The 24,800-nt window shown below is 37.1% G+C and overlaps 1 protein-coding gene across 1 annotated transcript in view; it reads right to left on the bottom strand.

Annotated features, from left to right (window-relative positions):
- ADGB (androglobin) overlaps positions 1–24,800 on the bottom strand; it is a gene marked incomplete at both ends in the record, with an annotated part of 172,304 nt that overhangs the window by 29,719 nt on the left and 117,785 nt on the right. The window contains 2 exons of the mRNA XM_080700144.1: positions 7,682–7,793; positions 10,330–10,529. Coding sequence (XP_080556270.1) covers positions 7,682–7,793; positions 10,330–10,529 — 312 coding nt within the window. The remainder of the gene's footprint in view (positions 1–7,681; positions 7,794–10,329; positions 10,530–24,800) is intronic.

Genomic DNA, 24,800 nt, shown 5'->3' with positions numbered 1-24,800 from the left:
CTCCAATATTCAGGCTGCCTCCTGGGCCATCTTAACCCCTCTCAAATATTTTTCTTTTTTCATTTCCCTTTTTTTTTTTTAAATTAGAGAAGACAGTATGTGTGGTTTGGGGAGGATGTGGGATCAGACACTCAGTAGCGATGAAATTTTTTTTTTCTTTCTGGGCGGGAGGGGAGGGGAATGCCTAAGGGTGCCCCGCGGCACCCGACCACCCGCCTGGGGTCGGGGCCATGTGGCCCGGACCTCTGGGGCCTTCCAGGTGGGGGGGTCGCCTAAGGGAGCCCCGCCCATGCCCGCCCACTTTTCTGGGGTTGGGGCCATGCAGGCTGGACCTCCTGGGCCTTCCAGGTTTGGGAGAGGTCACTTAACGTCTGCCCGTGCCTGCCCACCCTTCCGGGGTCGGGGCCATGCAGCCCAAACCTCTGGGGCCTTCTGGGTGGGGGCCTGGGCTTTTCTTTGATGGCAAAATTTTTATTGCTGTTTCTATTTCTTTGCTTGCTATTGGTTGGTTTAGGCTTCCTATGTCCTCTTGGTTCAGTTTAGGTAGGTTATATGTGCTTAGAAATCTATTGCTTTCTTCCATGTTTTCCAGCCTATTGGAGTATACATTTTCAAAGTAGTTTTTGGTAATCGTTTGAATTTTTCCACTGTCTGTGCTGATGTTTCTTTTTTTATTTCTGTTTTTAATTATTTGAATTGATTCTTTCCTTTGGCTAGGTTGGCCAGAGGTTTGTCAATCTTATCAATATTTTCAAAGAACCAGCTTTTGGTTTTGTTGATTCTTTGAATTGTTTTTTAATCTATTTCATTTATTTCTGCTCTGATTTTAATAATTTCCTTCCTTCTGCTGGATTTGGGATTAGACTGTTGCAGTCTTTCTAGGTCCTTGAAATGTGTCATTAGGTTGTTTACTTAGCAACTCTCTGCTCTTCTTATGTGGACACTCAATGCTATAAACTTTCCTCTTAACACCACCTTCAAAGTGTTCCATAGATTTTGGTATGTTATATCTCAATTTCATTTAATTTCAGGAATTTCTTTATTTCTCCCTTATTTCTGATTACACCCACTCATCATTCTACAGTATATCATTCAATCTCCATGTATTTAAATAATTTATTTTGGTCTTCCTGTTGTTGATTTCTACTTTTATTTCATTGTGGTCTGAAAAGATGCAGATAATTGTATTACATCTTTTGAATTTGCTGGTCCCTGCTTTATAGTCCAAGGTGTGATCTATTTTGGAGAAAGTTACATGGAATGCTGAGAAGAATGTGTATTCTGCTGTTCCTGGTTGAAATATTCTGTAGATATCTATTAGGTTCATTTGGTTTATAGTTTTATTTAGTTCTGAAGAGTCTTTACTCATCTTTTGCCTTGAAGATAGATCTGTGGTGTGAGTATGTTGGTCATTTTGATTATTACGTGGCATGAGGAGGTCCTTCTTTGATCTTGTCTTAACGATGTTCTGTATGTCTGCTGTACATGTATGTCCAATTCTCTTTCCATGTTTGAAAATTTTTCTAAAATTATTTATCTGAAGGGATTATTAATACCCTTGGTCTATACCTCTATCCCTTCTTCAATGTATTTTATCCATAAGTTAGGACATTTCATGTTGTCCCATAGTTGTTGGATGCTTAGATTTTGTTGCTGTAGTGACTTCTGTATGCTGTTGACTGTGCTTTCAGTTTTTAATGAATCATTTCTAACAGTGATATTCTATTTTCTATTTCATCTGATATTTCAGAATTTCTTTCTATTCCTTTCTTCATTTCATTTATTGACTCTTTCATTTCATTCGAGACCTCTTTCTGATTCTTAATATCTCCATTTCCTCTTTCATTTCTTGTACACTTGCTGTGAGCCTTTCATCATATCGAAGATAAGAATTTAGAAATCTCCTTCTTGCATTTCTTGTAGGGCAGTATTAATGATTTCCCTTATTTCATCACTGTTCCTAGTTCTAATGTTTTCAGGGTTCTCAGGATTGTTTTTTGAAGCCAGGTCTTTCTAGGTTGCTGAGAAGCTTGCAGAGTTGTTGAAGTTAGTATCAAACCTGTGATCCTCCTGTATCAGCTTCTCAAGTACTAAGATTATAGTGATATACAACCATGCCCACAAGTACTTGCATTTCATAAGTAAAATCAGTTGATAATTTGTAGATGTAGACATTAGTAAATGAATTTTTCTAAAATATACCCTTTAAACTTAGAGCAAGCCAGGCATGGTGACACACGCTTGTAATCCCCACGCTTGGGAGGCAGAGACAGGAGGATTGTGCTGGTTCGAAGCCAGCCTCACTGGCTTAAGAGACCCTGCTTCCAAATAAAAAATATAAAATAGATCTGTGAGTGAAGCTCGGAGGTAGAAGGGATTCCAGGATCTCCACTACCACAAAAACAAAAACAAAAACAAAACTTAGAGAATGTAGATTTTTTTGTTGTGAATACCATTAAATATGCATTCACATGTTTGAGTTGAATTAAATTGACCACTTAAAAGCCACATTTATATTAAACATGATATTAAAGATTTGATTCTGAAATAAAATCAGAATTAAATTGAAAATCAAAACCAAATCAAATTGACTACTTAAAAGCTACAGTTATATTAAACATTACATTAATGTTATATTTGTATTCTGAAATAAAAATTTATTTGACTTTGAAAAATATTTCCCAACATGTTCTTCCAAAAAAAGTCTTCATTTGTATTAAATAAAATTCAGTTCTCAGTTTCTTTACTTGCTTCTTTTTAGCAAAAAATATATTATTCAATGAAAGGTATAATTTAAATGTAGCTGCTGCTTATTTGTAGCAGAAAAGAATGCATAGCTGGGCGTGGTGGTGCACCCTTGTAATCCCCACACTTGGGAGGCGGAGACGGGAAGATCACACAGGTCCGAAGCCAGCTGTGCTGGCTTAAGAGACCCTGTTTCCAAATGAAAATATTAAAAAAATAGGTCTGGGAGTGGAGCCCAGAGGTAGAATGGCTTCTAGGAACCCCAGTATCGCAAAAAATAAAATAAAATAAAATAAAATAAAATAAAAAAGAATGCATATTATTCTTGAAAATCTTATTAGGAAGAAAAAGGGTTATAAGAGGAACTCTAGATTAATAAGAGGAACTCTAGATTAATAGGTGAGCAAATAAGGTGAACTAACTGAGGAGAATGGGAGGGGGAAGAGAGAAATTCCATCATGTACATGATGTACATTCACAAACATATCAATCACTAAGCCAAACATGAGATAGAGGGAAGGGGGTTGGAAATGGGTTGGGAATTAGGGAAGGGCTAAATGAGTGATGTGTGTATGTATACCTCTACTATATTGTACTCCATTAAGATGTATGACTACAATGCACCAATAAAAGAAAATACATATTATTCTTGAAGTCTGGTTTTGTCTAGTTGGAATATATATGCATGATAACATCTTATTAAAAATGTTATTAGGATATAAAGTTGTATATGCAATATCTTAATATTCACAGAGATCTATAAATTAAAAAGTCATTCTAGTTATGCAAGGTGATAAATAACCTGGTTCAGGTCACTGAGTCCTGGGATAGGTCAGCCACTGTGCAGTATTTACCTTCCTTCTAAAAGGTTAATTCATACCATTAACTTTGTTCCATTACCTAACTCTATGTTCTTATATTATTCACTATCCTAATAGCATTGTTTTATATGGTGCTAATTATTTTGCCCTTGAAAGCTTAAAATGTTTCCCCAGCTATTATAATATAAACTCATAAGTCTAAAGCAATTCAAGCAATTTGTAAAAGAGGACAGATATTAGGGAGCAGAAGTAGGAAGACTAAAGAAGAAAACAGTTTAAATAATACAATGGCAATATGTGGAAGGTATCACTACCAACCTTACTAACTCCTATGGGAAGAGAGGAGGGGAAGTAAGATGAGATATGGCGGGAAATGCACCAAGACTTGTGTGCATGTATGCTTTTGTGTGTGTGGTGGTACTGGGGATGGAGCCTAGGCGCATTCTACATCCGAGCTACACTCTCAGCCCTATTTTTAATTCTTTATTTGGAAACAGGATCTCACTGAGTTGCAAAGGTCCCCACTAAGTAGCTGAGGCTGTCCATGAACTGAGATCCTCCTGTCTCAGCCAGTCACACCTGACATGCTGGGGAAAGAATTGGGGGCTTTCACTATAGACTCTTAGAATTTTAAATTGAATTTTATGACCCATACTAGAATCTGTCCCTTTTAGCAATATATTTCCCTCAGTATAACTGCAATGCACTAATAAAATTATTTTTAAAAATGAGGATGCATGGGCAAAATAATTGGGGTTTGGTTTAGTTCTCATTCTCTGATCTAACATAATTTCTAGTTTCCAGAAATGTCAGGTTAAACTTACTAATATGATGAATTTTTCTTTGAATAAGATAAGGAAAGAAATAATATATTTATTCATTTCAAGACACAGTATGCACCAAGAGATTTTGATTTGAACCATGAAGGAAAAGAAGAGAGGATAAAGGCTAATTTAAAGGCTATCAAAAGTGACAGTCTGAGCCAGACATTGTGGTACATGCTTGTAATCCCAGCATTTGGGAGGCTGAGACAGGAGAATCTCCATTTACAGACAGCCTCAGCTACTTAGTGAGGTCCTTTGCTACTCAGTGAGACTCTGTTTCAAAAAAAAATTAAAAAATAAAAAACAGGGCAGGGAGTATAACTTGGAGGTGGAATGTCCCTGAGTTCCATCCCCAGTACCGCAAAAACAAAACAAAACAAAACAAAAAAGTGACTGTCAGAAAAGAATAGTGTATCAAAGAGAACATGGAAATATGTAAAGAGAAATAAGCAAAGTATGAATGAGTCCAAAATAATCAAAGGGCTCGGAATCGCAGCTGTGGTCAGTCTGTAAGGCAGAGGTAGGGAGAGCTGGTAGGCTGAGAACCCAGAGAAGCCGAGCCAGCCACTCTTGCAGCCACAAGAACAGGCAGCTGGACATGACACAGGGCCCACAAGGAGCTTCAGCTTCCACGTGGAGTTCATTCATCAAATAAGTGTGTCTCTTCTGGCCAAAAAGGATTCTAGATCCAGGGCCTGCCTGTGCTGTGATTCTAGCCTCCTCAGTGGTCCTGGGCAGTCAAGAGAGAGTTCAGAAAAATCCACATTCCATGAAATTACCTAGGGGATGTGTGGTAAGGTTTCCAGTTATCCAACAGTCGTGCAGCTATTTGCTCAAAAACTGAATTTTGAACACTTGAACTCCTGCTCTGAGGGTTACACATAGGACACAAACACATAGCCAAGAGGTGGCCACTGTGTGGCTAGGGGGATACCTCCTTCTCTTCTTGTGTCAGTGTCAGACATTGGTAGAAATCACGACATGCTCTCACTGAGCATAAACATAGCCTTGGAATCTTGTCAGCACAGCAGTCCAGGAAGTCATCCGGATTCAAGGACACCTGCTGTTGCTAGATAGCACGTTCATGTATTCACTCAGTAGATGCTGACTACATCTTCCACCTGGCTTCTGTCTGGAGAGAGAAAGGTGAGGCTTGGGAAGACACATCTCCTGCCCCAAGGGGAGCAGCAGAGGTGGAGGACAGGTCAGGGTTCTCACGCACCGATATGTTGCTATGGAAACACACTCAGCATGCTGGAAAGAAGTGGGGACTCTTGCTATATAGTCTTAGAATTTTTTTAAATTGAATTTTATGGTCCACACTAGAATCTGTCCCTTTTAGTAAAGTATTTCCCTTTACTTGTATATAACAAACTTCTATTGACTCTTCTCTGTCCAGGTCCATTTGATAATACAGACAAAGAAACACCTGAAGAGAATTCAGTGAGTAAACAGGGCAATGATGACAAGAGTAGCTTGTATGTCTACTTTCATTTATTCATTCAACACATATTATGGGGTGCTGTGAGAATAGTGTTTAGCTAGAGAGGGTGCAAGGCATCAGAAGGTGAGGATGGACAAAGCTCCCTGTCTTCTAATAGGAGAATATAGGCTACCAATAAATAAAATGCAGTGGTCCCCTTTACTGGGGGAGAATATGATCCAAGACCCCTAGCGGATACTTGAAATCAGTGACTTCAGAACCCCAAATATTCAGTCTTTGTTCTTACACAAATCTAGCTATGATAAAGTTTACTGAATTAGGTATGATACAAAATTTACAAAAAATAGGCACTAATAAAACTAATTTAACTACATATGATAATACAAATTATGCAAATGAGGTTTCTTTCTCGCAAAATATCTTCATTCTTTATTGTACGATAGCAATATTTTCAAATTGCATTGACCACAAATAGCTGAGATGACAGAAAGAGACACCATCCTTCAGGGGATGTTAACTGTACATTGTTTGTTAGAAGATGATAAAAAGGAAGAGTTTGTGTCTTCCCATATGTGCAACAGATGTGCACTAATGGTTCTGGAAGGCAGCAAGTCCAAAGCCCTAGTGGTGGCTGCCCTGGAGTATCTGGACCAGGCTGATGAGGCCAGGGCTCTCCTTTCTTGTGTCATTCCCTCTTGGACTGTGAAGTTTTATTTTTAATATAATAGGCATGTATTATTTTTATAATTAGGCAACCTAGCTTACATTATTTTAAAAACAAACATAAATAAAAAAATGCAAACTTCCTCACACCCAGTTATCATATTGTATAATATGATATGGAGTTTAGGACTGGAGGTTCTTTGAACTTTCCCTTTGAATCTTTCCCCAAAGTATCATTTCCTGCTCTGGAACACTAAGAATCATTTCTGTTGTGAAAAGAAATGAGACACAATCCTCTTTTTAGGAGATTCTCCATCTGGAGTTAAAGGACTCGTTAATATTTTAAGAGTGTATCCACTGTGCTTGCTTCGGCAGCACCTACACTAAGAGCTTATCCACTATAGGCAATTATAATTTCATAAGTAGAAAAGATTTCTATATATTTCTTAAAATCTCCAAAAGTATACCTGATGGGTGATTTTTTCTAATTACATAAAATGTGTTTAAGTTAGGCCTAAACCATCAGATACTTTTTGCTTTTCAGAAATTAGGCAGTAAAAATGTTGAAACCTATGATCAGTTAAAACAACAGAAAATATGACATGACTATAAATCCTAATCAGTAATGTTTTAATAATTATATGATCAATATACTATTTTTTTTTTTGGTGGTACTGGGGTTCCTGGAAGCCCTTCTACCTCCGGGCTACACTCCCAGACCTATTTTTACATTTTTATTTGGAAACAGGGTCTCCTAAGCCAGCGCGCGCGGCTGGCTTCCAACGAACCTGCGCGATCCTCCTGTCTCTGCCTCCCAAGCGCAGGGATTACAAGCGTGCGCCACCACACCCGGCTTCAATATACTATTAAATATTTAAAATGTAAAGTGCAGCTGGTCGTGGTGGCACAGGTTTGTAATCCCAGTACCTGGGAGGCTGAGACAGGATGATCTGGGTTCCCGGCCAGCCTCAGCTATTAGTGAGGCTCTCAGCAAATTAGTGAGACTGTTTCAAAATAAACAACAACAACAACAACAACAACAACAACAACAACAACAACAACAAATTGGGCAGAGGGTGAGGATCGGAGGCAGAATGTCCCTAAATTTAATCCCCAGTACCACGACTAAAATAAAATAAAATAAAATAAAATGTAAAGTGCATATATAACTCAGAGTGACATACCTTTGTTATCATTTTTTTCTAGGTCTTTTAGTGCTTGAACAAATGTCAGCTGACTTTCAGTGAGAGGCCAACTGTTGTACAACACCAAACACTGTATAATATATTTGTAGCCCTGAAACAAAACACAGTGTTTAAGAACACACAGTAAGAATATACACAGTCTGAGTGTAATATAATTTATTATTCTAGCACAGGATAAGTAAATAACTTTCTGTGTCATATGGCAATAATTTAATTAAATAATGCCAGAGGATCTCAAAAGTCCTGCAGTATAATTTGTAAAAGTTTAATAATCAGGTGTGGTGGTACACGCCCTTAATCCCAGTGCTTAGGAAGCTGAAACAGGAGGAACACAGGTTTTAGGTTGGCCTCGACAATGCAGTGAGACTGGACAACCAGCAAGACCCTGTTTCAAAACAAAAAGTAAAGAAGGGTTGGGGGTGAGGCTTAGAGGAAGAATTCCCCTGGGTTCAATTCCCAGGACCGCCAAAATAAAAAAATACAAAGTTTAAGATTCTCACATCTCTATCAACACTATTATCTAAATTTCTACCTTTTGCCAATGCAATGGACATGAAGTGAAATCTCACTGCTATTAGTGTGCATTTTCAGATTATTCTAGAGTTTAAGTATTTTTATTTTATTTTATTTTTTTGGTGGTATTAGGGTTTCTGGAATCCCTTCTACTTCCAGGCTACACTCCCAGACCTATTTTATACTTTTAAAAAAATTTGGAAACAGGGTCTCTTAAGCCAGCGTGGCTGGCTTCGAACCTGCAGGATCCTCCTGTCTCCGCCTCCCAAGCAGGGTAGGGGGGGATTCCAAGTGTGCACCACCACGCCCGGCATGAGTTTTAGTATTTTTAAAAGCTGTTAGCATTTAGAGTCTCCTCTGTGTTCAGGAAAAAACTGTTTCCCCATCATCTATTATTACATTATATTATTATTATTATTATTATTATTATTAATTATTATGTGGTGTCAGTGATTGAACACAAGGGCTTATACTTCCCAGCTACATCACCAGCCCTTTTAAATTTTTTTTTGTTTTGAAACAAGGTCTTACTAGTTTCCTGACAGGCTTGCTACATTGCTGAAGCTGGTCTGGAATTTGTGATTCTCCTTTCTCAGCCTCCCAAGTACCAGGATTACAGGTATGTATCAATACACATGGCTTCTAGTATTACTCTTTTTTTTTTTTTTTTTGGATGGTACTGGGGGTGGAATCCAGAGGCTTTCTACCTCCAGGCTATATTCCCAGACCCATTTTATATTTTATTTGGAAACAGGGTCTCACTAAGTTGCTGAGAGCCTCACTAAGTAGCTGAGGCTGACTTCGAACCTGCGCTATCCTTCTGTCTCAGCCTCCCAAGCCCTGGGATTACAAGCGTGCACCACCACGCCCAGCTAGTATCACTCTTATTAATTAAAATTTTACAATCAAACCTGCAGTACATCTGGAATCCATCTTTATTCATGGTGATAGCAAGGGGGATGGTTCTATTTCCTTTCATAGAGAGGTAACTTTCTCAGCACCATCTACTCCAAGGTGACTTTCTTCCGTGCTTTATGGTGTGGCCTCTAATCTATGTTAAGTCACAAGATAAACATGGCTCTGTCTCTCCTCTCCTCTATTCCTTTGCTTCATGTACCTGTTCCTGAATTAATACTATTTTTACTGCAGTGACTGTTTTCCTAATATTTGGAAAGGTATATTCCATCTTTGCTCTTCCTTTTTATTTTTTTATTTTTTTATTTTTTGTGGTCCTGGGGATGGGACCCAGGGGCTTTCTACCTATGGGATACACCCCCAACCTATTTTATATTTTATTTGGAAACAGGGTCTCACTAAGTTGCTGAGAACCTCACTAAGCAGCTGAGGCTGGCTTTGAACCTGTGCAATCCTCCTGTCTCAGCCTCCCAAGTGCGGGGATTACAAGCGTGTGCCACCATGCTTTTGCTCTTCTTTTTTAAAGTTAACTGTTTGAATTGTAATTTATCCTTATCAACTTTAGAGTAAGTTAAGGGAAATTCCTGAGAAAATAATGGGGCTTTCTATTGGGATCTCACTGAATTTTAAAGATTAATTGGGTAATTACTGGACTAATTATAGTTGAATCTTATTTTTATATGATTTTAAAACTTTAGTCTTTTAATTGATTAATATGTTTGTTTGATGCAATTAATGTAATATTAAGACATTTATAGAACTTGATTTTCTTTATCATCATTATCATCATCATCACCACCACCATCATCATCATCATTGGTTTCCAGTGGCTAGATCTTGCTTTATTCTATTGCTTTTAAATCTGTTAATTCCCTTCTTTTCCCACTAACTTAGGGCACATACTATTCATAATCATTAATATATAACCTTCATTAACATATCATCTTAAATATTATACATTGCAATTTATTTGTAAAATAGGATATATGAGTATCCATTACTGTGGTAGTGTACAGATTAGATGTGCCACATGTGTAAAGATCTTGACACAGAGAAGCTGTTCAAGCGTTTTCCCTTCTTTAGCTCTGACTATACACCTGACATCACAGATAGTCTCATACATGAACAACTTTTAGAAAGAGGATTGTTTTATTTTTAAGGAGTAGTCCAACTGAGCTATCATTTTTAAGGTTAGCTACCTGTTGTGGTGTGCTAGAGTTTTCTTCCACAGGGGGCACACTGATAACTTCTTCTTCCAACAAAGGCACACCAGTGTCTACTATCGCAGTTCCCGGTCTACCTTTAAGGGATTTCTGACTTCCTTGGGCAGTCTTCTTCTTAGAAGACCCTTCAGGTTCTTTTTTGGTTGTAGGATGAGTTAAAAGAATTTGCTTGCTAGCTGAATAAGAAAAATATTAACTTAATATATGAGATATGTATGGTTATTATTAACTGTAAACTAGATCCTTTAATACTATATTCAAAGGAATAGAATTATTTTAATGAGACAAAAATGACTTCACTTAATTCTTTGAGATATTCTGGTTTTTTAAAAAATCACTCTAATAGTATGTGACCTGCATGGAGCAGTACACATTTCAAACAACCATTGATAGCTAAAAGAATATGCCACCATTTCTCATTCATTTTGTGCCACCTGAATAACATCGTATACCACACACATGATTTTCTTAGTGTTTGACAGCATGTGTGTAGGTCATTATGCTTATAAAAGACTTTAATTTTCAAGATTAATATCAGTTACTTTGTAGTGAACAGATAAAATAAATACATTCAGAAGGAATAAAAACAGAAATGTGTTGAATGTTATTAACTAATTCATCAAACATATATGAAGGCAATGAAAGTAAATGATATAAGGACATTCCTCTTTCAATCGTGAGTAAATAATGAACACTAGACATGTTATTCCACCACAAAAATGATAAAATTGGGCAAAAGTAATTGTTTGAAGCCATTGGACAATATACAGTCCAGGATTATGGTCCTTAAAAGAGAGGAAATATACAAGGTGATCTCTCTACTTTCCCAGATTTCTGCCTGTGAACAAACTCCCTAGTATGGCTTGGAGTTGTGCAGTCCAGACAGTAATCAGCATTGCTGCCAGGGTCAGAAACAAAGATGGAGGTTTGGGGTTCCCAACAGAGAGAGGCATTTGAGGAACAGAGCTCAGAATTTACATATGTATCTACTTCAGTCCTTGGCTGATTCTGAACTTTATTCATACAAATATCTAACAATGCCTGGCAAATCATAGCTTCTCTGGGTCAGGAGTTAATGGAAACCCTGGCAATTTCACAATGTTGAGACACAAAAGGTCTCACCTGCCAAAATGAAGGGAATTAAAAAACACACAAAACATTTGGTGGTGACCCAATAAAGCCTACACTTGAAGAGTAGATTTATCCGAATCCTAAAGTAATGGCAACTCTAGACCTGACTTGAGTCTGCACAAATGGAGTCTTGGTAGAATCCAGCAAGATGTTAATAAGTTAACAGATGGACAGAACACAATTCACCCTTCTTTCAATAAAGAGATGATAAGCTAGACTCTTAGCAAAGTTGCATGCACAAGGTATAGCACACAATCAATTTGATATATGAAGAAGTAGGAAGTGTGATTGCAACCTGTGAAAAATGTCAACAGATACATAGCTGAGAGATGCTGGCCTTACAAATATGGTATTTCAAGTGGCTACAACAAATGTGTTCAAGCACTTAAGAAAAAGATGGGCATTCTCAATGGATAAATGGTAAATATCAATAAAAAAGTAACTAAGTAAAAAATGAAATGAAATCTAAATATAAGCATATCTGAAATAAGAAATTCTGGTCAAATTCAGAAATACAGGTCAGTATACTTGAAGATAATCAATAGATATTACCTAAAAAGAAGCAGAGAGAAAAAATTGGCCAGAGGCTAAGTGACCCCTGTTATGATATTGTGACTGATGAAACACTGACCCCCTCAAAATAGATATATGCAAAGGGCACCTCCGAATGTGATCTTATTTACCATAAAGATAGTTGTAGCTATAATTAAGATAACCAAGGCAAAGATGCTAAGGTTACATTAACTTAGATTCAGACACTATATATCAAATATTGGTGTCTTTAGAAGAAAAGAAGACACAGAGTCACCCAGAAGGAAGAGGACCTTTGTAATGATGTTGGCAGACAAAGGCAGAGTGGCACTCTCAGAGACATAGAACATCAGAAGCCACTAAAAGCTAGAAGAGAGAGAAAGAAACCTCTCCTAGAGTCTCACTGGGAGTATGATCTAGACAACACTTTGATTTCCGACTTCTGCCTTACAAAACTATAAGAGAATACAGTAAAAAATTGTTTTTTATTAAGCTACCTAGTTTGTGTTATAGTCATCTCTCTTTATCCACAGGAAACATTCCAAGATGCCTGTTTAAATACTGAAACTGCGAGTAGTACCAAATATTAACGATGATGCTTTAGTATTGCACAGCACTAAAATCATGACTGAAACCATATAACCTAGACTGGACTCTTTGTATTCCCAGAAGTGGGACTCTTACTCAATATTAGTTATCAAAACCAGAGACTGAATCAAGAAACAACAGCCAGGAGAGGAACTACTGTGGAATGACTATCTTAGAGAAAGGTCTGGAAAGAACTTGACCCACACACCAAGAATGAGTGCTTCCAGTCAGGTTAGTATAAATATTAAATCTTTTTGTTATACTATTTGTTTCACTAGTCAGAAAGAATTCCTGGGTAGAACATTGGATTAGGAAAAGACAGAAACTAACACCACCAAAGCCTGTATGTGCTGGTTTAATATCAAGACATTTGTAGTAGTCTTTTGCTTAGGTCCCTAACCTTGCCCACAGTTGTTAAAGAGAGAATGGGGACTTAAAAGTCAGTGTCATATGGTCAATAATGTCCACTTTGCTTGGAATGCCCAGCTATAAAACTAAAGTGATAAAAAACACATATGCATATTAGAAAGAAAAAAAAATAGGTAAAAATAGAAATAGGTAAAAATACAACTTTAACATATAAAAAGAAAGTTATTTTAGCAGTTTTCTGGCATACTTAAGATAATCTACATACATATTATTGTGAATCATAGAAAGGGGGCTGATAACCAAAGAGCTATGGAAAGGTCAAGTAGAAGATATAATCAATTAGAAAAATATATCATGATACAGAATTAGGAAAATGATATATGTGTCTAAGTAAATGCAAATAGATTGTGTCCCTCATTTAGAGACTAACATCTTGAATTGAACAGAAAACATCCATTTATAAGAGAAAGATCAACAACAAAATCATGTGTATGAAGGGAAATTAAATGAATGAAAAATAGGAACAGGTGAATGACAACAAAAGGAAGAAACAGCATTAATATCAGAGAAACTACAAAATTGAAGAAAGGCTGCTTATAGTAGTTTAGAAACACAGTAAAATATATCAAAATATGAAACATTATGCAACTAGCAACATAGAATAGCAATATATATACCTAAAAAGGTTAGAAAAATGTTACAGTGAAAATAGTAGATTGCATATTTCATGAACAATTTACACATCAATAAGATAAACTATAAATGGTAATCTTGAAAATTTCAAATATCACAATTAACAAGGTATGTGTATTTTTTTTGGACATCTCACTATCTTTGAAATAGAGCATATGTTTTTAAAATTTTTTATTGGTGCATTGTAGTTATTCATCTTAATGGGATTGAAGACAGTAGAGACATATATGCACACATTATCCAATTAGCTCTTACCCAATTCCCGCCTCATTTCTGCCTCACCCCCCTTCTCATGCTTAGCTGGCTTAGTGATTGACATTGACATGCTTTTTAAAGTACATCATGGACTTCCGGGAAGATGGCGATGGAGAAAAGCGGGGCTTACGAGCCCCGCTAACAACCAATCTCTATTACCACAAAATCAGTGCCTTTTATAGCCAGAAAACACCATCAGCAGAGAAACAAAAAATGTAATTTCAAGGGACAGAGAAAAAGAGGACTGGAAAAACGAGACACCAGAAACCAGACCACAGTGCTGCAGCTGGAGCCGTGGCGCGAAGCGGTGGGCGCCATTTTCCCTTGCAGCACCAGGCTCCAGAGAGGAGGGGAACTCATAACGGAGCTCAGAACCAGAGAGGAGATAAGCCGGCCTCACGCCTGAGGACGCGGCAGCAGCACCTTACTGTCGGCGGCAGCAGCGAGTTCACCGGACGGCACCAGACCAACGCACTCAACAGCCCACCAGGCTCCAGAGAGGAGTGGCGGACAGTGAGCCAAGGTGAGCCGCTGCAGATCAGCTGGGAGGAATTCGGCAGATTTCTTGGCGCAGGGAGCATCTAAAGCTCCCAGACGCTGGGCTCAGCACACCCTGTAGGGACTCAGAACGGAGCTCAAAAACAGAAAAGAAAGACACCAGACTCACGGCCAAGGGTGTGGCAGCAGCGCCATATTGCCACTGGTGGCAGCAGCAGCAAATTCACCGAGTCCACTACAGTTCTATATGCGCACTCAACAACAGTGAGTCAAATTGTGGCCCCTAGAGGAGAAATCCCAGTACTGTACTCCCAGGGACTTGACCCAGTGGGGGAGTGGCAGTGGCAGAGATATCACACCATAGGAGAACGCCCAACCTGGCACCCCCCCACGGTCTAAAGCAGCCTCGATTGACTCCCAGGGACTGAGACTCTGCAATACAACCCAGTAAAGGAGTAGTGGTAACTGAGATACCACAGACTCGAGATCCAGAACACATTAAGTGAAGTTGTAGTGACCCAAGGGAAGAACCCAGAGAAGGCACAAACTTCTGAAATCATGGGAAAGAGGAATAACAATGGAGCAATGAATGCCCACAACCCCACAACATCAGAACCTGATAAAACAGAAATTCAGAGATTTCTAGAAGATCAAATCAGGAAAATCACTGTAGAAATAATAGAGGTGTTTCGAAAAGAATTCAGAGAGAGCCAAAGAGAGATAAAGGATGCAATTAATGAAGTAATGGCCTCAATTCAAAGTACAAACAACCAATTAGACCACATGGAGAGTAGAATCTCACTCCTAGAAGATGATCATTCAAAAAATGAACGCATAGTTTCTAATCTAGAAAAAAAAATCCGACAGCAGGAATAGGACATTGAAGAAATATGGGCCCATTTTAAGAGAGCTAACCTAAGAATAATTGGAAGAGAGGAGGGAAGAGAAGGTGAAACTAAAGGGATTAACAATCTTTTCAAGGAAGTAATAGCAGAAAATTTTCCAAACATAGAGCAAGAGGTCAATACACAGGTCCAGGAAACTTATAGAACTCCCTTTAGAGAGGATCAGAAAAGAGGATCCCCATGCCACATAATAGTCAAAATGACCAATGTGGAAGCCAAGCAGAGAATCTTAAAGGCAACAAAAACAAAGGGCCATGTGACATTCAGAGGCAAACCAATTAGAATCACTCCAGGCTTCCAAAACCAAGTCATAAGAGCCAGAAGGGCTTGGAGTAACATATTCCAAACTCTGAAAGAAAACAACTTCCAGCCAAAAATTTCCTACCCAGCAAAACTTTCTATCAAATTAGATGGAGAAATAAGAAGCTTCCATGACAAACAGAAACTGAAGGAATTTATGTCTTCAAAACCAGCACTAGAGAAAATACTCAAGAGATTAACTACAAAGAAGAAATAGGTAACACACACCAGAACCAGAGAAACAAGATTTTCCATCCAACAGACAACTAAGATTGGTTATCTGTGGAGATTCATTATTTATGTTAATCTTTTACCTATCTCTAAATGGTATTGTTTGCCTTTATTGTTGTTAATTTTTAGGATTTCTAGTTGGAATATTAATATACCTTCATATATAGCATTTGGAAATATTTTATCCCATTCTATCAGTAACTTTTAACTCTGTTTACATTGTCTTTGGATATACAATATTTTTTTATTTTTTAGGGAGTTTATTTACTCTTTTGTTGCCTGTGCCATTGAAACATTATCCAAGAAATCATTGCCAATTTCAATGTTGTGAGGTTTTATGACCCAGACTTTCTTCTAAAAGTTTATAGTATTAAGATTTATATTTAGGTCTTTTATCTATTTTGAGTTAATATTTGTATATATGTTAGGTAAGGGTCCAATTTTATTCTTTTTCATGTAATTATTATTTTTCAACAATATTTAGTTAAAAGATTAGTATTTCCTCCACCAAATGTTCGTGGAAACCTTGTCAAAAATAACTTGACAATATATGGAAGAATTTATCTCTAGGCTTTTATTTAACTCCAATGGTTTATATATCTGCCTTTATAACAGTACTAAACTGTTTTAATTATTGTAGCTTTATAGGGTTTGAAATCAGAAAATATACATCTTCTAGCTTTGTTCTTCTTCAAGATTGTTTTGTGTATCTAGAGTCCATATTCCATATCAGGATAGATTTTTTCTGAAAAATAAATAAATAAATGTATGATAGTTTCACCTAAAAAAAAACCAACAAAAAATATTCTCTGGTAAGAAAGAAAGCAAAAAGAAATATTGAAATGCTATCTTTAAGTCATCAAAAGCTTGGTATGTGAGATTATCATCATTAATATTGGATAAAATGCTATAAAACTAGATGTCAACCAGTAAGCCAAGCATGGGAAGGAGGGATGGGGAGGGAACGGGGTAGGGAATGGGTAGGGGCTAACTGGGCGATGTGTGCATATATGTCTACAAAAGTATTTTCTTTATACCATTAGGATGTGTGAATACATTGCACCAATAAAAAAATTATAAAAAAATAAAGTACATCATGTGATTTAAAGAATTTCCCTCTCTCTTCCTCCCATTTCCTCATTTAGGTCACCTTATTTGCTCACCTATAAAATCTCGCTCTTCATCTAGAGTACCTCCTGTTATCTGTTTTCTCCGTATCTTTCACATATTAGGAAAAGCATCCAATTTCTTATTGTTATTAACTAATCTCACTTAGCATAATGTCCTCCAGTTCCCTCCATATCTCTGTAAATGATGTAATTGTGTTTTTCTTTATGGCTAAGTAAAATTTCATCATGTATATTTCCCACAGTTTTGTAATCCATTCATCTGTTGATGGACATCTTGGCTGGTTCCATAGTTGGCTATGGTGAATTGTGCAGCTATGAACATAAGACACACATGCATTAGTTTAGTGATTTGGTTTCCTTTCTTTTGGGTAGATACTCAGAAGTTGTATGCTGGATCAAATGGTAAGTTCATTCCCATTCTTCTGAGGATCTTCCATACTGTTTTCCAAAATGGTTACACCAATTTGCAATCCCACCAACAATGTTTTAGAGTTCCCACTTCACATCCTTGCCAGCATTTGTTGTTGTTTGTGTTTTTAATGATTGCCATTCTTGTTGGAGTTAGGCGAAATCTCAGGGTAGTTTTGATTTGCATCTCTCTGATTGCTAATGATGTTGAGCATTTTATCATGCATTTATTTATTGGCTGTTTGAATTTCTTCCTTCATGAAGTATCTATTTAATTCACTTGCCCATTTTTATTGGGTTATTTATTTTCTTAGTTCTGAGTTTCTTTAGTTCTTATATATTCTAGCTATTAGTCCTCTATCAGAGGAGTAACTGGCAAAAATATTCTCCTAATCTGTTGGTTCTTGGTTGAGGTTCTTGATAGTTTCCTTTGCTGTACAGAAGCTCTTAGTTTCATGCAATCCCATGTATTGATTCACCTTTTAGTTTCTTGTACCTTTGGGGTCTTGTTGAGAAATGTTTTTGTGTGTGTTTGCCTATGTGTTATAGTGTTGGACCTATGCTCTCTTCAAGAAGCCTCAAGGTTTGATCTAATTTCCAAGTCTTTGATCCATCTTGAATTGACTCTTGTGCAGGTTAAGTGGGATTTATTTCCATTTTTCTGCATATAGTTAACCAGTTTTGCCAACACCATTTGCTGAGTAGACTGTCTTTTTCCAGTGTATGTTTTGTCCACTTTGTCAAAAATCAATTGGCTGTAAGTGTGCACATTTGTTTCGAGTCTTCTATTCTGCTCCACTGGTTTATGTATCTGTTTTTGTGCCAGTCCAATGCTGTTTTTATCACAATGGCTTTGTAGTATAGTTTAAAGTCAGGTATTGTGATTCCTCCTGCATGGATTTTGTTGCTGAGAACTACTTTTGACTATTCTGGAAATTTTTTTGTTAAAAATGAATTTAAGGACTGATTTTTCTATGTCTGTGAGGAATGGTCTTGGTAATTTAATGGGCATAGAATTGAATCTGTAGATCACTTTTGGAAGTATGGCCAATTTGATGATGTTTATTCTGCCTATGTATGCACATGAAAGATCTTTTCCTCTTCTAATATCTTCTTAGGTTTCTTTTTTCAATGTTTTATAATTTTTTGAGGAGGTCTTTTATCTCCTTGGTTAAATTTATTCCTAAATATTTTATGTCTTGTGGGATATCCTGAGTTGAAGAGTTTTTTAAAATTTCTTTTTCAGTGGATTTATGGTTGGTATACAGAAAAGCTTCTAATTTTTAAGACTGATTTTGTATCCAGACTCTTTGCTGAATTTGATCAGTTCTGTAAGTCTCTTGGTTGAGTTTGTTGGGTCTTCTAACTATAGTATCATGTAATTTGCAAATAGTGAAAGTTTGAGTTCTTCTTTTCCTATTTGTACTCCTTTGATTTCCTTTTCTTGTCTTATTGCTCTGATTAGAGTCTCAAGTACTATATTGAAAAGAAGTGGTGATTATTGGACATCCTTTTCCTGTTCCTGTTTTTAGGAGAAATTCTTGCAGTTTTTCCCCCATTTCTTATGATGTTGGCTGTGGGCCTATTGTAGATTGCCTTTATGATGTTGAGTTATATTTAATCTATTCTAATTTTTTGCAGTGCTTTTCATGTAAATGGATGTTGGATTTTATCAAATGTTTTCAGCATCTATTGAAATGGTCATATGATTTTTGTCTTTGTTCTGTTTACATGATGAATTACATGGATTGATTTTCATAGGTTGAACCATCCTTGCATCCCTGGGACAAAACCCTACCTGGTCATGGTGTATAATTTTCTTGATGCTGTTTTGAATGCATGTTGCTAGTATTTTGTTTAGCAGTTTTTATCCAAGTTCATAAAAAATATAGGCCTATAGTTTTCCTATCTTGAGATAGGCCTGTAGTTTTTCTTCATTGAATTGTCTTTATTTGATTTCAGTATTAATGAGATATTGGATTCATAGAATGTATTTAGAAAATCCTCGTTTCTTTTTTTCTATTTTACAAAATAGATTGAGGAGTATCAGAATTAGCTCTTCTATAAAGGGTTTATAAAATTCACTTGTGGCCAAGCACGGGGATTACAAGTGTGGTGGCGCACACTTGTAATCCCTGTGCTTGGGAGGCTGAGACATGGGGATTGCAAAGGTTCAAAGCCAGCCTCTGCTGGCTTAAGAGACCCTGTTTCCAAATAAAAAATATAAAATAGGTCTCGGAGTGTAGCCTGGAGGAAGAAGGGCCCTGGGTTCCATCTCCAGTACCACTAAAAAAATTAATAATAGATAAATAATTAAATAGATAGATAGATAGATAGATAGATAGATAGATAAAATTCACTTGGGAAACCATCTGGTCCTGGGAATTTATTTGATGGTGAGCTCCTTATTGCTGTTTCAATCTCTTTGATTGCTATTGGTTGATTTAAATTTTCTATATATTTTTGACTCAATTAAGGCAGGTTGTATTTATCTAGAAAGTTTTCAATTTTCTCCAGATTTTCCATTTTGTTGAAGTATAGTTTTTCAAAGTAGTTTCTGATAATCCTCTGGATTTCTACACTGCCAGTAGTGATATCTCCTTTTTCATCTCTTATCTTTGTAATTTGGGTTGATTCTCTCTTTTTTTGGTTAGGTTGACTAATGGTTTATCTACCTTGTTAATTTTTTTTGAGAAATCAGCTTTTGGTTTTGTTGATTTTCTGTAATTTTTTTATTCTCTACTTCGTTGATTTCTTCTCTGGTTTTAATAATTTCTTGTCTTTTACTGGCTTTGGGATTAGATTGTTCCTGTTTTTATAGGGCTTTGAGGTATATCCTTAGGTTATTTATTTGATGATTTTCTGTTTTTTTATGTGAGCACTCAGTGCTATGAATTTTCCTCTTAATACTGCCTTCAAAGTGTCTCAGAAGTTTTGATATGTTGTATTTTATATTTTTGTGTGTTTCTAGAAATTTCTTCATTTCATCCCTTACTTCTTCCATGACCCATTTTTCATTCAGCAGTGTGGTGTTCAGTCTCCACATGTTGATGTGGCTTTTCTCAGCCTTCTTATAGTTGATTTCTAGTTTCATTCCATTATGGTTTGAAATGATACAAGGAAGTATGTCACATTTTTTGAATTTTCTAGTGCTCACTTTGTGGCCCAGGATGTGATCTGTTTTGAAGAAGATTCCATGAGCAGCTGAGAAAAATGTGAACTTTGTTCTAGTTGGGTGGAATATTCTATATGTATCTAACAGGTCCATTTTATTGATGATGTTCTTTAGGTCTGAGACATCTATTCTGACATTTTGTCTAGAAGATTGGTCTAATGGTGTGAAAGAAGTGCTAAAGTCTCCAGGTATTATTGTATTGGGATTTATGTGTGAGTTAAATGTCACAAAGATTTTTTTTTGTGTGTGTGTGTGGTACTGGGGTTTCTGGAAGCCCTTCTACCTCCGGGCTACACTCCCAAACCTATTTTATATTTTTATTTGGAAACAGGGTCTCTTAAGCCAGCACATCTGACTGTGAACCTGCACGATCCTCCTGTCTCCATCTCCCCAAGCACGGGGATTACAAGCATGCGCCATCACGCCCGGCAAAGATTTTGTTTTATGAAAGTAGCTGCACCTGTCTGGGGCATATATGTTGACTATCATTATTTCTTTTTGCTAGATTTTTCCTTTTACCAGTAAAAAAAATGACCTGATTTGTCTCTTCTAATAAGCTTCGGCTTGGAGTCTAACTTTTGTGATATCATATTTTCTACTCCTGCTTGTCTTTAAGTTCTGTTGGCATGGATTACCTTGCTCCAGTGCTTTAAGCTTGTTACTAACTTTACTAGTAAGGTGTGTTTCTTGCAGGCAGCAATAGATGGATTCCGGTTTTTAATCCATTTTGTTACTTTATGTCTTATTGGAGAGTTGAGGACTTTTATATTCATTGTAATTATTGAGAGATGATTTTTAATTCCTAACATGTTGAGATTTAACTTCTGCTTGAAATCCTGTTTGTTCTTTTTTGCTTAGTCTGCTGGATGGAAATTCTTGTTTTTCTGGTTCTGGTGTATATTACTTATTTCTTCCTCGCAGTTAATCTCTTTGAGTATTTTCTCTAGTGCTCGATTTTAAGACATAAATTTCTTCAGCTTTTGTAGGAAATTTTGGAAGGTAAGTTGTTTTTTTTTTTTCACAGTTTGGAATATGTTACTTCAGGCCCTTCTGGCTTTCATGACTTGGTTTGGGAAGTCTGGAGTGATTCTAATTGGTTTGCCTCTGAATGTCACGTGGTCTTTTGTTTTTGTTGCCTTTAAGATTCTCTCTTTGGCATCTACATTTCTCATTTTGTGAGTATTATGTATTATGTGGAGTGGGATACTTTTTCTTTTCTTTGATCTTGTCACAGGGTGTTATATAAGTTTCCTGTACCTGTTTATTGAACTCTTGCTATATGTTTTGAAAATGTTCTGCTATTAATTCTTTGAAAAGATTATTGATCCCTTCGGTTTATCCTTTTTTTTTTTTCCTCCTTTATGCCAATTATTCTTAGGGTAGCTCTTTTAAAATGGGCCTATATTTCTTCAGTGTCCAATTCACACTGACAAATTGTTTTTTCTAAGTTATATATTATGCATTCATTTTTTGAATAACCATCTTCTAGGAGTGAGATTCTATTCTCCATGTGATCTAATCAATTGTTTATAATTTGAATTGATGCGTTCACTTCAATGATTGCATCCATTATTTCTTTCAGACACTGTAAATTATTTTCAGAACTCCTATATTATTTGTACAGTTACATTCCTGATTTGACCTTCTGGAGATCTCTGCAATTCTGTGTTATCCTGTTCTGTTATTGTGGGATCATGAGAGCTCACTGCTTCCTTGTTATTCCTTCTCATGATTTCAGAAGTTTGTATCTGTTGCTTTTGACAGATTTCTTTCAAGTCTCTAGGTGTCAGCTTGTATATCCAAGGGCAAGTTTTATTGTATTCAACAGTGAAGGTTGAGTGAGGAGGGAAGTGAAGTGGTAAATGGAATAGGGTAAAACCTCAGAGACGGTCAAATAGAATGAGTTTGGTAAGTTAGTATATACTAGATATTAGAGATAGTAAAAATGTAGTAGTATTCTAGTAACCAGTGTAGAGTTTCTGGTATAATGAAATGAAGTTTATTTAAAGAAGACAAGGGACAATAAAAAGAAGAAAAAAGAAAAGGGATAGAGAGAAGAGAGTAGGTTTGTACAAGGGAAGAAGCTTGAGAGGTTTTGGGAAGAGGGTAAAAAACAGGCATACACACACACACACACACACACACACACACACACACGAAAAAAACCAAACAACTCCAACAACAAATTAATGCAACTCTACAAATAAATGACTATTCAGCAGACAGGGCCTCTGCAGTCTCTCTCTGTGCAGATACTGAGTGACACCAGCACCTTTCCTGCTGTGAGTTTGATTCTGAGACTTTCTCAGTCTAGGTAGATGATGGTCAGTATCCGCGGGGCTGGGTTTAGTGTTAAGCACAGGTCACCTCCATGCTTTCTACAGACTTGGAGTCTTGGCCTCTCCATTCCTCTGTTGGTGGCGTATGCCTCAGAGATCAAACTCAATGCAAGAGTCTCTGATCTCAACAGCTTGGGCTGGTCTGGTCTGACTTGTACCCGTTCACCACAATTGGAAGGTCTGTGGTGATCCCATAGAAGCTACTAATTTGGTCTTGTGTTAAGTGTAGGTCTCCCCCCACACTTTCCACTAATCAGAGCCCGAGTCTATCTGAGCCTCTTCTATGTCCAAAAGCAGACTCTATCCCCACAGTCTCCAGGTTGAACCACAAATTCTCATCCAGAGAGTTTATTCTGGCTCTGCGAATCCCTGGGGTCCTGGCTGGGCATTTTCCCATAGGAACCATGACTTCATTTATGGTGTTATTGTACACTGCTCTGGATCTCTGGGGGATGTGATAATCTCATCTGTCACTACTCCTTTGCAGGGTTGAGCCACAAAGTCTCAGACCCAGAGAGTTTATTGTGTCTGCATGAGTCTGTAGGGTGTAGTGCTGGGAGTTCTTCTGTGGGAACCGCAGTTGCATTTACAATTTTGGTATGCATTGGTCGGGATCCCTGGAGGGCGTGCTGAGCTCAGCCACCACTGCTGGAAGTTATAGCTGGTGTTTGTGCACGAATAACTGATGGCTTACAACCCTGATGGTTTGCAGCTGCTCACTTCAGATCCTTGTTTTCCTTTTCGTCTCTGGAGTCCAGTGCTGTTTGACAAGATTGTATTGCCATGGTGCCCACCACTCTAAGGTGGGCAGGTTTTCTTTCTGCTCTCTGGTCAGTCTTCTAATCTTCTTTTTCCCTGTCCCTTGTATTTATCATTTTTATTCCTCTACTGATAGTACTTTCTGGCGTGGTAGAATGTTTTTGATGCAAAGGACATTGGGTGTCTACAGGACTGGTATGTGCCCCTTCCCTCAGTCACCATCTTATGAGCATATGTATTTTTTACAAGCCTCAATTGAATACTAACTAAATTTAATTAAAATTAGTCCATAAGAAACATAAGCCACGCCCCCAAAGAGAAAATATAACCACATTTTATAACTAACAAAATTCAATAGAAATTATTAAGACGAGTATGGTGGTGCACATTTGTAATCTCAACATTTGTGAGGCTGAAACAGGAGGATGACAGTTCACAGATAGCTTCAGCTACTTAATGAGGCCCTTTACAACTCAGTGACACCCTGTTTCCAAATAAAGAATAAAAAATACAACTGGGGGTGTAGCTTGGAGGCAGAATGCCCCTGGGTTCCATCCCCAGCTCCACAAAAAAGAAATTAATAGTAGAAGGCTAGCCAAAATAATTTTATTATTTAGCCGGGCATGGTGGCGCACTCTTTTAATCCCAGCATTTGGAGGGCTGAGACCAGAGGACTGTGGTTCACAAACAGCCTCAGCTACTTAGTAAAGCCCTCCGCAACTTAGTGAGACCCTGTTTTCAAATAAAGAATAAAATACAGGGCAGGGGGTGTGGCTCAGAGGTCAAATGCCCCTGGGTTCCATCCCCAGACCTGCAAAAAAAATATTATTTGAAAATTGTAAAAATTTTAAAATATTTAAGATTAAAAAATAAAATCTAAATCACAGGCCATTGTCAACACTTATATATAAAATTATCTATAAAATCATTAGCAATGAAATATATATAGCCATACTTAGAAGAACATATAGCAATAAATATATTTAAAAATAAGTTTTAGTGCTTGAACTAAAATTAAAACTCTGAAATTATAGAAAAAGAACATTTGACTAAATTTATAAAGTAGAGGAATGGTTTTAAAAGTATGTATGTAAAACTGATAAAGTAGATTATAGACCTAATGAGCAATTAAGCC

Source organism: Muscardinus avellanarius, assembly GCF_963383645.1.
Source record: "Muscardinus avellanarius genome assembly, chromosome: 8".
NCBI lineage: Eukaryota > Metazoa > Chordata > Mammalia > Rodentia > Gliridae > Muscardinus > Muscardinus avellanarius.
This window is presented reverse-complemented; position numbering and strand designations above follow the sequence as displayed.